This window comes from Zootoca vivipara, chromosome 8 (genome assembly GCF_965207765.1).
Source record: "Zootoca vivipara chromosome 8, rZooViv2.hap1.1, whole genome shotgun sequence".
Lineage (NCBI taxonomy): Eukaryota > Metazoa > Chordata > Lepidosauria > Squamata > Lacertidae > Zootoca > Zootoca vivipara.
In genome coordinates this window covers 51,253,154-51,266,931 of record NC_142591.1, presented here as the reverse complement: position 1 = coordinate 51,266,931, position 13,778 = coordinate 51,253,154, and the positions used below count along the sequence as shown (strand labels likewise).

The following is a 13,778-nucleotide window of genomic DNA, read 5'->3' as shown; positions in this document are numbered from 1 at the left end:
ACAGCTCAGAGTAGCAGGCCAGAAAAAAAGTTAAGGGGTGGGGGGTTGAAGCAGGCATCATCGGTGAGCTCAGTCCGGGTGCTAGTTCCTGACAGTTGCTTAAGGGTGCCAGATGCTGGTGCCAGCTCCACAGGCAAGCACCAGTGGTCAGAGAGACAAGCCATTTCTTTTGCCTGGGGCTGATGGGAGTTGTAGTCCAAAACCATTTGATTCAGTAAAGGTTGGCATATTGGGAGAGTATGATGGCCTTCTTTTGCATGTACACTGGAAGGGAGATATGAACACATGAAACTGCCTTATACCAAGTATTGGCCTATTTAGTATTGTCTAAATGGGTACTAAATACTTAGTATTGGGCAGGACCTTCCTAGAGTTTCTTTCTCAGTCCTATCTGGAGATGCTGGGATTGAGCCTGGGACCTTTTGCACCTAAAGCAGGCATCCCCAAACTGCGGCCCTCCAGATGTTTTGGCCTACAATTCCCATGATCCCTAGCTAACAGGACCAGTGGTTGGGGAAGATGGGAATTGTAGTCCAAAACATCTGGAGGGCCGAAGTTTGGGGGTGCCTGGCCTAAAGCATGCCCTCTACCTCTCATTTCTGGTCTCCTTTCCAATGTTACAATCTTGACTCATATTCAGTGCTGCAAGATTAGGGTAACTGCATATGGTAACTTGCATCAGAGAAAATAAAATTAGTTCTGTTGGAAATGCTCCTGGTGCCCTATAGAGTGATCTAATATAGCATATTGATTTTTCTTATATTTAGTAATCAGAGCTAAAAAAATTAAAACTACCATACATGCTCAATATTTATTCACAGTCTGCATCTATTCCATGAAATGAAAATGTCTATGAGGAAAAATACCATTTAAAACCATGTCTGGGTCATGTTTGAAGCTAAAACGTCAAGTTCTATATTAAGACTGTTTCAAAACCGTGTTATTGTGAAGCCACTTGCGTGTTTTAAAACAGAAATGTGGAATATACAAGTGTTAGTAAAGAAAACAACTGTAACACAATCTGAAGATAGATATTAATCGTTGCTAGTATGGCATGTGACATAGATAAAGATGTTGATATGAGGCGTCTGTTACTATTACAACCATTTTCAGCCAGACTGAGGCCAACTTTTGCAACAGGAAATTAAGGTTCAAAGGATATTTGGTACAGGACATGTTGCTCTGTAGTGTTGTGCCCTCTGGTAAATATTGATTTAAACAGGATTTAAATGTTTTTGTTTAAAATCTACCCAAGCATTGTGGGCCCTTTTCCACTTACACTTTTTCTTTTCATTGCCATTGTTTTGAAGATGAGCAATGAATAGAGCATAGTATATTCCAACCAGCTGCTATGTGTTCTAAAGAGAATGAAAGCCATTTGCAAAAATAAGGAAGACGAAACCAAGAGCAAGCTATTGTGCAACCTTCACCAGAATGCAATGTGCTTGCTCTGACTCTCATCTGACTTGCCTTCCCTGCACCTGTCTCTGGCCACATCCACAACAGCCATTTAAAGCACCATGCTACTACTTTAGACAAATGGTGGTTTGTTAAGGATGGTGGGAGTTGTTAGGAGATCCCTATTCCTTTCACGGTGCTACAACTCCCAGAGTGCTTAAACAATCAATTCCTCGTTCTGAGAATTGTAGGTTTGTAAAGGGAATAGGGGGCTCCTAACAATCCTCAGATCCCTTAACAAACTACAGTTTCCAGGATTTTGTGGTGGAAGCCATGACAGTTTAAAGTGGGATAATAGTGCTTTAATTGCATGGTGCAGATGAAGCCACTCCATAGTAATGGGGTCCATTTCTACAGGGACTTTTGTAGCTCCTTTTACTACTTTGGGGAAAATAAGGGTGCAGGTTACTTGGAAGCACTCTCTAAACCAGGCATCCCCAAACTGCGGCCCTCCAGATGTTTTGGCCTACAACTTCCATGATCCCTAGCTAACAGGACCAGTGGTCGGGGAAGATGGGAATTGTAGTCCAAAACATCTGGAAGGCCGAGGTTTGGGGATGCCTGCTCTAAACTGACGGAAGGGACTAAGAACATCATTCTGCATGGGTTCCTGCTCTGTGATATGTCTCCCAAGGATTGTGGAATTTTTGGAGCCTGTTACCGTTTCACACAGCTCCAAGCACCAGCAAGGCGATCCAGGATGTATTGAGCCAATGGATGCCCATCCCTTGCAACATGTCACTTCTGAATAAGGAGCAATACTTCTGAATTTGCTGCATACTCTTTGGGGCTACCCATCATTGACAGGAAGTAGTATCCGTTGCTGGAAATTTCATTCACTCCCATTTCTTCCTGGTTAGGAGCAATCCTCATCAGAGGTTATGCATCAGCCCCTTAGATCAGTCATAGGCAACCTTGGCTCTCCAGATGTTTTGGAACTACAACTCCCATGATCCCTGACCACTGGCCCCATTAGCTAGGGATCATGGGAGTTGTAGTTCCAAAACATCTGGAGAGCCAAGGTTGCCTATGCCTGCCTTAGACGATCCTGCCACCGTGCTAAGCCTGTGTTACACCTTGGCCTGGGCAATGTTCATTGTAATCTCCTTGGCAGTAGCAAGCGGCAATTTATTTTACTAAACACAGTGGCAGCCTTCTTCCAGACAGCACAAGAATAATCTCTTTCTTCTCTTGCCAATTCCCCCCACTAATTAGAATATTTGTGAATATTCCGTGACATCACAGCAACTCAGGCAACATTTGGAGAGACAAACAGGCAGCAGCCCTCTAAATACAATTAATTACACTTTCATAACTAAGCAAAGTTTACACAGTAAAGGTAGCATTGTACATAAAACTGCAGTTAGGCCTACTCTTACACACCCAGGGTCAGGATGAGGCCAGTTACATCCTCTCAAGCTGTGCACTGGGGTAGCTATTATTTATATAGTTCAATCCAGGTACATTATTCTATTATTCCACCTATAGTTGACCTGCCACTTCCTCCTCAAAATGGACCCAGATGTGACTTGACTAAGCCACAAATGGTAGGGGATAACACAATGTGCCTGGGGCCCCAGCAATTCAGAGAGCAATTTTATGTTGCCACATCTGCAGGAGAAATCCACTTTAAACCAAACTTTCAGCATCCAAAACCTGTCTCAGTAAACCTGGCTTCCAGACAACGGTGAAAACGAAGCATAGCCAGTGCCAAGCCAGCCCAGTATCAAACGTCTTCAGCTGGAACACACTGAGCTTCAGAGGGGGTGCATGGAGGTGGCAGCTACATGGAATAGCTCCTAGGTTTCCCCCCAAGCTTTGTTTTACTGCTGCAGGAAGCACAGGGAAAGCACAGGTCTCTGTTGTAACATCAACTTTATATAAAGCAGCCAGAAATGCTCATAGCAACAGGCCCATAAATGCTCATGTTATGTATATAACATGAGCATTTATTTTAAAAAAACATATTATTTATAAAAAATAAAAATAATTTATTTACCTGAGCTGAGAAGTCAATGAGCTTTGGAAGTAGTAATTTCCCACCATCTTGACTCTTCAGGAAATCCAGCAAGCTCCCTGTGTGATAAAGGAAGGGCAAGACAAGGTGGTAAAAACAAGTCAAACTCAGGTGCGAATGAATGGCATAAAAATATTTCTGGGGATCTTTTGAGTGAATGAGGTTTTTAAAAGCATTCATCTCTATTTAAATGTTAGGGGAAACTTACCTTTTAGCAACCCTAATACATTTCAGCTTTCTGCTCTGCAAAACCATGCCAAGGGTGATTTTGAGATTAGTTTATAAGAGCTGCTTTAAGAAACTGGCCGGAGATTCATAGTGTGTACACATCAGGCTTATGTGCAGTGGAAGAGATCTCAATAGCACATGACAAATCTGCGCTCACTTTGCACCCATTATTATTATTTTAAATGAAGCAGCCAAACAAGTAGGCCATGAGAACTCTACCACTGCAAACAGCAGAGGACTTGCCATATCCTGCTAGGAACTCACAAAACACAGTATCTTTTCAAAGGTTACAGAAATATATTGGTTCTTCACAGTTTGCCATAAGGCTTAATGTGCATGGTGTGTGTGTGGGGGGGGGGGGTTCCAGGAAAAATTCACCAGATGCCTGTGCAGCAAGTGTCTGGGAAAGTGGTGCCTGTAGAATTTTGTGCCTGGCTGTTCACTACAAGTTGCTGTGATGTGGGAGCACAGTGCAGTTTGTTGCATGAGGCAGAAATTAAGTGTTGGGAAAGTTGTGACTGCTAAATTATTTGCTCGACAATTTCCCACCTTCTACTGTATATCCATTGGTAACTGAAAGAGTGTGGGTTCAGGGAGCCTAACTTAAAAGTGAGAAGAATATGCAAGACTATATAGTGGTGCTTCGCTAGACGAATTTAATTCGTTTTGCGAAGCATTGAAGCATAGGAACGCATTGAAGTGTGGTTTCCCATCATCTTGCGAAGCGCGCCATAGGAAACTTCGTCTTGCGAGTCTCCATTGGGACGAAAAAATTCATCTTGCGAAGCGCGCCATAGGAAACTTCATCTTGCGAGTCTCCATTGAAATCGCGAGTCTCCATTGAAATCGCAAAATGCTTTTGTTTTGCGAGTTTTTCGTCTTGTGAGGCATTCGTCTAGCGAGGTACCACTGTAATGTCTTTAGCTGCTTAATCTAGGCATTCCCAAACTTTATACTCAAAGGGCCCTCTTGAGATAGCTGAAAATTGAGACCCTCCAGTCACAAAATGGTGACTTATCAAAGCAGTGTCCAACATGAGCTACTGATATTGTTTTCTTTTGATTTATGATCACTCTTTGGAAATTGCTTTTAGTCTTTACAACACTGTTTTCTTTCTAGCAAGCAGCTCCACACTTCAGCTTTCCTTGAGACATTAGGTATGGAGGCATTCTGACTCAGATTTCCACTTTAGGAAGAAAATGTTGATCCAAAGCAGGCATCCCCAAACTGCGGCCCTCCAGATGTTTTGGCCTACAACTCCCATGATCCCTAGCTAACAGGACCAGTGGTCAGGGAAGATGGGAATTGTAGTCCAAAACATCTGGAGGGCCAGTTTGGTGATGCCTGATCCAAAGACTCTAAGCAGAGAGGGATTCCTATTTTATATTTTCATCTCCCTGCACCAAGCTTTTCAGAACTGTTTTTATTCATTGTAATTTCTCCTCCCTCTCTTCCATACCTAACTTATCCACTTCTCATAAATTACCACTTTTTCTCATCCCTCATTCACTTTAATTTGTTGTTATTTTTAAATGACCCTTTTCTCTCTCTTCCTAATTTTCTTCAACACCTTTTCTAGCCCTTTCCAGTCAGCGGAGGAGCAACCCCTTATCTGTTTCCCCTGGCATCATTCCAACAAAAGGCTATATAGGGACCTGAATGTCCCTCTCAAGTGATTACTAGGCAGCAGTGGTTTATACTCAGCACGTGTATGAATTTTCAAATTTCTCTGTAGGCTGAAATGGTTGGGGAACTGCATTTTCAATAAAAACTACAGACACTTCCACTTCTACCAAAGTAACAGTACATACTAATGTTTACTTCGACCTAACACAAGATGCAGAACAGAGAGATATTTTCCTATGCTTCAGCCCAACAAAATCTAGAGAGATGGGGAAAATCTGCAGCACCTGTCAAAATGCCAGCCATTCAAATATTTTCCCCACATGTCCCACTAAGTTGCATCAGTTGGCAGAATTGGTACTGCTATAGGTGCCCAGGCCCAGTTCTAGGGGTAGTCTTGGTGGTGCGTGGCGCCAGGGCGCCGGGCCAGCAGGAGGGCGCTGCGTGGCAAAGCCGCGCAGAAGCCATGCTGCGTGCTGCGCCCGCCCACCCACCCACCCACCCAACAGGGCAGGGGCGACGGAGCGATCTCCGCGCCAGGGCGCCCGGCCGGCTTGAGACGGCCCTGTAGGTGCCACATACCAGTTCTGTATTTGTAAGAACTAAATCATTTAGCGTGGCAGGGCCTACACTTTGGAATTCCTTGCCTATTGACATCAAGCAGGTACCGTATTTTCGCTCCATAAGAACAAAGGGAAATGTCTGTGCGTCTTATGGAGCGAAGGCACTGGACAGCAGCAGGAACCCTCGAGTGGAGGGATGCCCCTGCTGCCAGAGCCATGGCTCCCAGTGGCAGCAGCGGAATGAGCAGCCCGAAATCGGGCCACCAGTGGCAGAGGGGCAGGGGAGGGGCGAGTAGCCCGAAAGCGGGCTGCTCCTCCCTCCGCCGCTGCTGCCAACAGTGGCATTGATTCAGAATATTTTTCCCCTCCTCTAAAAAACTAAGTGGGTCTTATGGTCAGATGCATCTTATGGAGCGAAAAATCTTATGGAGTTAAAAACATCCTTGTCTGGCCAAGCCTACCCAGGTGATTAGAAGGTCAAGCTAATTTTAATCTGTTTTAGCATTTTAAAGTATGCATTTTTTTCTTGTTTTCTCTTTTGTAAACCACTTTGAAGGTGGTGGTAGTGGTTGTTACAATCAAGTGGTGTATAAAATTTACGAAATAAAAACAAATGTTAATTGGTTCAAAATAAGCCACTTATCTATCCTATCCTAAATTTGGCATGAACCACCCTCAAGCTTTCATCTCCTACACATTGCAAAGTTCAAATGTAACCTGCTGCATGATTTTCTAATTATAATCCATAGAACAGGTTCATCCCGCCAATTCCTCATGATGATGGCAGAAGGCAATTCAGCAGACTGTGGCCCCTTAGAGCTCTAGTGCAAAGAAAGGATGTTTTTGGATGACAACTCTCATCATTCCTGGCCATGCTGGATGGAGATGCTGGGAGTTGGACTCCCAACAACGTCTGCAGAGCACAACTTTGGCTATTTGCAGAACAGATGAAACTTTGACCTATTTGTTTCTTTAAGTGTATTCCTCTTATGATACCTAATTTAATGTGTAATATTTTTTGTCCAGAGTAAGAGACACTGTTAACCAATACTCAAGTTACTACAGTCCCATAATGAATGGCTATCAAATTGTCAGTTACAAGTGCCTGTTGCAATTGTACCATACGCCATTACCTACATGCAAATGGTACTTCTGGTTAATGAATTCAGTAATACCTACCTTTTGCCATGAATTCAGTTATGATATAAATTGGTTCTTCTTTGGTAACTACAGCGTAGAGTCTGACCAGCTTGTCATGCTGAAGTGATTTCATAAGGTTGGCTTCTTCCATGAATGCCTGTGTGGACATGGTGCCTGGCTTCAGAGTTTTCACTGCTACTTTTGTATTGTTATTGTAGTAACCTAGAACAAAAGGGATAGTTACAGGAGAAGAGACATCCAGAGTGCTGGATGTGGTGGTCAAATGTCTTGCCATGAGAGATCTTTAACAATAAATTTATAAATGATGTATTTACAAGCAGGCACCAACAAATGCTACTACAGTCGTACCTTAGTTGTCGAACAGAATCCATTCTGGAAATCTGTTCAACTTTCAAAAACATTTGATAGCATTCAAGCAGAAGCCACGGACGCCCCGTCGGACATTCAGCTTCCAAAGAACATTTGCAAACCGGAACACTCACTTACAGGTTTACGACTTTCAGGAGCCAAAATGTTTGACTCACAAGACGTTCTGGATCCAAGGTATAACTGTATTGGCCTAGGAAAATGTACTTCAGTCTTTGCCAACCTGGTGCCTTCCAGATATTTTGGACTACAAGTTCCACCAGCCACTGAGCACCAGGTTGAAGAAGGCCAAATACTGTATGTAAAGAATAACCTGACACACACGATCTCATTTTCCATTTTCCCCCACCGCACATTTACTTCAATAATATTTAGTAAAAAAAGAAATAAATACACAAATACATTTTGACGGCAGGAATTAAACTTTGAGATTAATTCTGTCAATGAAGAATGCAGACCATGGCAGAAGTGGGAGGAATATTTTCACAGCCATTAACCAATATAAACTAGATGGTTGCCAACTTCCTGCAAGCTTAATCTTCTGTGATGATTGACACTGCAGAAGAATAAGCTGCTACAAGCAGTGGCGTCACAAGGTGGGGGCGGTACTCCCTGGGTTCCATGTTTGGGGGGGGGGTGACAAGAAGGCACCCTGCAGGGTGCTGGCCTGGCTCAGGCTTGGCGTCACGAGCAGCCATCGCTCCGCCGCAGCCGCATGTGGAGGATAAGCCGTTCGTGGCTGCAAGCGGAGGATCCCTCCGCTGCCACGGCAGCCGCAAGCAGAGGATCCCGCCACCATCCGTACAGCTCTTGGATGGCACCAGCAGCAAACCGCTATGTACAACGCATGTGCAGTATCGTATGCATGCGCTGTGTGTAGACGCTGCACATGTGCTGTACATACCGGTTTGCACTGGTGCCACTGGAGCATCGTACGGACGCCGCCGGGGTCCCAGCCTCCCTCCCTCCCCGGCTTGCCCTAACCGGCTCCTTGCTTTGCCACTTTACAGCGAGCCAGGGAGGGGCGGGTGGGAGCCACGGCTCCCCCTCCCTCCCTGGCTCACTGTAAAGCGCCAAAGCAGGAGCCCCTTACAGTGAGCCAGGAGCCCCCCTCGCAGCCTCGCTATAAGCAGCTCCAGCTTTGCTGCTTTACAGCGAGCTGGGAAGGGAGGAAGGGGGACGGACAGATGGACGGGAGCCGTGGCTCCTGAGAGGACAAGCTGTGCAGCTTTGCCAGCGCCCCAGCAAAGCGGCATTGCTTCCCCCTTTCCCCGACAGTTTGGGGTACTTGGGAGTCATGGGGGTGGGGATGCAGAGGCGTAGGAAGGGGGGCGGACCACCCCAGATGTCATCGCTGAGGGGGTGACATTCGGCACCCGCCCACAACTCCCAAGCCTACCCCGAGCTGTCGATGTGGGGTAGGGGTGTGACAAAAAAAATTTCCGTACCAGGTACCACCTGGGCTTGCTATGCCTCTGGCTACAAGGAAGAGGACTTCAAATCCCAATGTTTTCATGGTGGACATAATATGGGTTGACATGCATCATGAGGTCTCAGTTGGCTGTTTCCCCAATGAGTGCCCACCATGTACCTGCGAAAACATGTATCTCCTTTTCAAGTGGGATTGTTTCCCAAGGGAGCCTTGCCTATCACTTAATCTGATGTCATCTGTGCACCAAAGATGTTTTTATTCTCCTGGGCATTTTCATTTTTAGAGTAGCAGGGCCATGTCATCGCCTCTGCAGAGAGATCAGCTGCTTCAGCTGTCACCTGGCAGCAGCCATTCCATCAGGCTTCCTTCTCAGCTGGTCATTCTAAAACTGTAACATTAGGAACTGGTGCACGAGCTTGTCCCCCCCCCCCCCCGCTTTCCCTCCACATCCTTTTCTCATTGTGTATAAATAATGTATTTCAGACTGTAAGCCCCAGAGCATAAACTGGCCTATGACCAATCCTGTAAGCTGCTCTGGGAACTTTTTAAGCCAAAGAGTGGGATAAAAGTTCTCTGTCCACATGGTAAGATGCAGAGGACACATGACAAAATTAGCATCATCTGGCTGATCAGATTTAGACAGTACCTTTCACTAGAGCATATTACTTAGCTTACTTGACCCTTGTAGAACTCTTTGCTCTTTGAGGACCTTTCAATCCCCTGCTGCTTCGGGCACACTATGAGAGATGGTGAATAGACCCACATTGCACAACTGGTTGGTTTAAAACAGTGCTTCTCAAACTTGGGTATCCAGCTGTTTTTGGACTACAACTCCCATCATCCCTAGCTAGCAAGACCACTGGTCAGGGATGGTGTGAATTGTAGTCCAAAAACAGCTACTAGAGACCCATGTTTGGGAAACACTGGTCTAGAATTATGGCAACAGATGACCAGAAACAAATCTGTCTACCTTATTAGGGTAGACAATATTAGGGTCTGAAGGTAGATAGCAAGAACTATGCCAAGCTAATGATGTATCTTACAGTGGAAAAAGTGTAGATCTACAAACTATTATACTGTGGATGATAGAATTTGGATCTGAAATATTGCCTACGCTGTTAAAAGGATGGAAGACACAGACCGGGGTGGGGTGGGGTGGGGTGTTCATTCCAGTTGATCAACTGAAATCACCTCTCCAATTTCATTGTTAATCTCCTCTTGCAAACAGTTCCATCCCTGTCATTTCCTGTGTCTGCTGAAGTAGGCTCTTGCCCATGGAAGCTCATAACACAATAGAGTTATAAGCCACCATGAAAATATTTGCATCCTGAAACTCAGGAGATAAATAAAATACAGTAAAGCATAATAAAGTGCCCTGCAACACTGCTGGTTTAGAACTATGTAGAAACACAACCACTATTCTAAAATGTTTTCCTAAAACAAAACAAAACACAAACAAACAAACAAACAAACAAACATAAACCTTCTCTTATCAAAACTCCCATTTCTGTGCACTCACTGTGCTTCCAGAGCTGAGTTTTTAATCCACGTTCACACAATGTGATCCAAAATGCATATGCATCCAATAGTTTGTTATAAAATACTACTGTTCAATGAGCCCAACCAGCTCACATCACTGGAGTTGTTAAGCCATTTCTAGTTTGTCTCCAGCCAAGACGTGAACACCTTTAAGTAGGGTAAAGACATCCCACCCCATCAGTGTCCCCTGATGCATACACAAGCAGAAATAAACAGAACGCTAATGAAGCTATGCCAATGTGAACAGCTAAGGGGAAAGAGCTGGGAAATCCACTGCGGGGAAAACAGTAACTTCACTGCAATGTAATGTGAGTACAGCCTAGTTTTTTACAATTATATTTCTTTTCGTTCCTTTGCCATCCTGAAATCATTCTGAAACAAGCAGTGCTAAGTAAACGCAATCCTTGGGAGCTGATGGAACTCTTGGGCCCTCCATGGAGAAAGGCAACTGGAACGCTACCAAAGCATGCAGTTTCGTTCCAATCAAACAAGGTCTGCCATCATGCAAATCAGCTTTTCATACTTGCAGCAAGGAAAGGAAGAATGTAGTCAGGCTTCACAGTGCAGTAATTTTACCCATAACGTAAAAGTAACCCACAGAGGACCAAGCCAAATTTAGACGTCAAAGAGGCACACATAAACAAGAGGAAACATCTTGAACCAGAAACACTCCCCCTCTACCCTTTGTGAGCACATACGCAGGAACATAACTTCCTGAAATTAGTTCTTTCTTCTGCAGCTGACAGTGCTTCAATAACCCCTGCATATTAGCTCAGTAGGCAAATTGTTTTCGTATGGGCTCATTAAACGGCAAATGCCCTGATGATGTCATCCCCAGAAAATGAAGGCATGTTTTCTATTACACTAGCAAAGTGGCCAACCAATATGGTGGGTAGAGAAGGGAGGAACTCATGGAGATGGAATCACTGGAGCATACCAAGGTGCATTACTTAGGGAAGCACAGGCAGTGCAGTTCAAGTGAAATGCCAGTGGGCGCCAAGACTCCTTGTGCCAGGGAACAGATTTTGCCCCTGTCCCAACAGTATCCACCAAGTGCCACATGGACCCCAGCTTCATGCTGTCAAATGGGAATCAAGCTAGGGATGCTGTTACTATTCCTGCACTCCCTGGTGCAACTCTGTCTGTCCCCACAACATCGGATACGTGCCTAGGGAACAACAGATGAAAAGGCTACTTTTCTGCTTCCAGTTGAGCACTCCCATCACTATGGTGGACAGGAGCCTGGAGGAAGAACAACAGCAGATGCCATTGTTCATGCAAATAATTATTTGCAAGCCCTCTTCAAATGGTCATTTCACATTTTGGTTTACAGCAAAATCTAAAGCATGTTCAACCATTTGGATATTATCCCTACCCACAGTTTATCTAATGTTTAGGGAGGTTTTTAATGTTTAACAAATTAGTGTATTTTAATGTTTCTGTTGGAAGCCGCCCAGAGTGGCTGGGGAAACCCGGCCAGATGGGCGGGGTATAAATAATAAATTGTTGTTGTTGTTGTTGTTGTTGTTATCCCATTTTTTTACTGTCCCACAGAGTAGGATTTACAGAACACTTAACAACAATAATTTAATGCACAACATTTTAAACCAGAGACGGCTAAATTGTGGCACTCCAAATGTTGTTGGACTCCACCTCCCATCACTCAAGTCTGCATGGTCAACAGTCAAGGATGGTGAAAGTTGCAATGAGCTAGCATGACATTGGAATTGAGCTTCAAACTAAGGCACAGTGTGGATCACCTTCTCTAGCATTTATAGGCTCCAACACAGCCAGCTAAAGCTAAAAATCAATGCTGACTGCAAGTAGTATTACTCTTGTCTCTGACAAATAAGCTAACATCAGGGTCTGGTCCTTGATTACATCATTCTTTCCCTTATGTGCTGTACTGGGGTTCTTCTGACATGGGGAGAAAGCCTGATGCACTAGTGGGACTTGTGCAGTTTAGTTGAATTCAGCACAGAATTTCCTCAGAGTAGGGAAGGGAAATAAATATTTATGTGCATGCACACATATGGCACTTCCCCATTCTAGGAGTTAAAACAAAATGGGGCATTTTTACAAATGAATGAATCTAGTTCATTTCCTATCTTACATCACTGAACATGAACATAGTTAACAACCTAGCATGTCAGTTCTGTGGTGTCACACATGTTGCTAAATATCTGAGTTATCCACATGAACAAATATCTTACCCATCCAGACTTCTCCAAATTGACCAGCTCCAAGCTTTTTTACTAATTTGATTGAGTCCCGCGGAATCTCCCAGGCATCTTTATCCCACGGTTTCTGTGGTTTGGGACTGAGGCATGCCTTTTCCAACTTTCTGCATAATCCATCTGGCTGCTCTGTTTAAGAGACAAACATCATTACATTTGTACCTTGAGCAACACCAAAAGGTAAAGGGGACCCTGACCATCAGGTCCAGTCGTGTCCGACTCTGGGGTTGCGGCGCTCATCTCGCTCTATAGGCCAAGGGAGCTGGCGTTTGTCCGCAGACAGCTTCCGGGTCATGGGGCCAGCATGACAAAGCTGCTTCTGGCGAACCAGAGCAGCACACAGAAACACCGTTTACCTTCCCGCCGGAGCAGTACCTATTTATCTACTTGCACTTTGATGTGCTTTCAAACTGCTAGGTGGGCAGGAGCTGGGACCAAGCAACGGGAGCTCACTCCGTTGCAGGGATTCGAACCGCTGACCTTCTGATCAGCAAGTCCTAGACTCTGTGGTTTAACCCACAGCACCACATGGGACCCTAAGCAACACCAAAGGACAACATACATGCAGAGATTTACTTTCTCTTTTAAATCCTCCTTGCAAGAATTTTTTGAAAACCCAACAGGAACAAAACTATTTTCTTCGTTGCTTGTAAACAGCACAACATGTGCCATAGGTTCAGCTGCACTGGACTTCTCCCTCTGACCTTGACACAACATGGTGTAGTAGTACAGATACATGCTACTGGGACAAAATATTCTCTCACTTTGGTATGTGGCAACCTTCCCCAACCTGGTGTCCTCCAGATGTTTTGGACTAGAATTCCAATCAACCATAGAAAGTATGGCCAGTGGTCTGAGTTGCAGTCCAAAACATCTGGAGGGCACCACGTTGAGGAAGGCTGGTATATGGCAACAGGTACTGGTGGGAGGCGTACCCTTCATGATTCTCAGTTTTAAATGCACATTTTCCTTCTTTTGCCATGAACAGAAGGATAACTTTAATTACACTAGTAGATGCTGCAGTTTGCATCATTACATGGATTGCTGACAACTATCAACAGCTGATAGATTTTAGTCAGATATGTGTTCTATGAAAACCTATTTTGGTCACTGGGGTAAGTAAATATCGTTTAGGCTTCTGAATATAGAGCAGG

General features: G+C 44.6%; 1 protein-coding gene across 8 annotated transcripts in view; it reads right to left on the bottom strand.

The window, feature by feature from the left end:
• LYN (LYN proto-oncogene, Src family tyrosine kinase) overlaps window positions 1–13,778 on the bottom strand; it is a 45,707-nt gene that overhangs the window by 7,658 nt on the left and 24,271 nt on the right. For all 8 annotated transcript variants that reach the window (XM_035125189.3, XM_035125190.3, XM_035125191.3 and 5 more), the window contains exons 8-10: window positions 12,601–12,753; window positions 7,069–7,251; window positions 3,458–3,534 (exon numbers count right to left, since the gene is read on the bottom strand). In XM_035125189.3, the coding sequence (XP_034981080.1) occupies window positions 3,458–3,534; window positions 7,069–7,251; window positions 12,601–12,753 (413 nt within the window). The remainder of the gene's footprint in view (window positions 1–3,457; window positions 3,535–7,068; window positions 7,252–12,600; window positions 12,754–13,778) is intronic.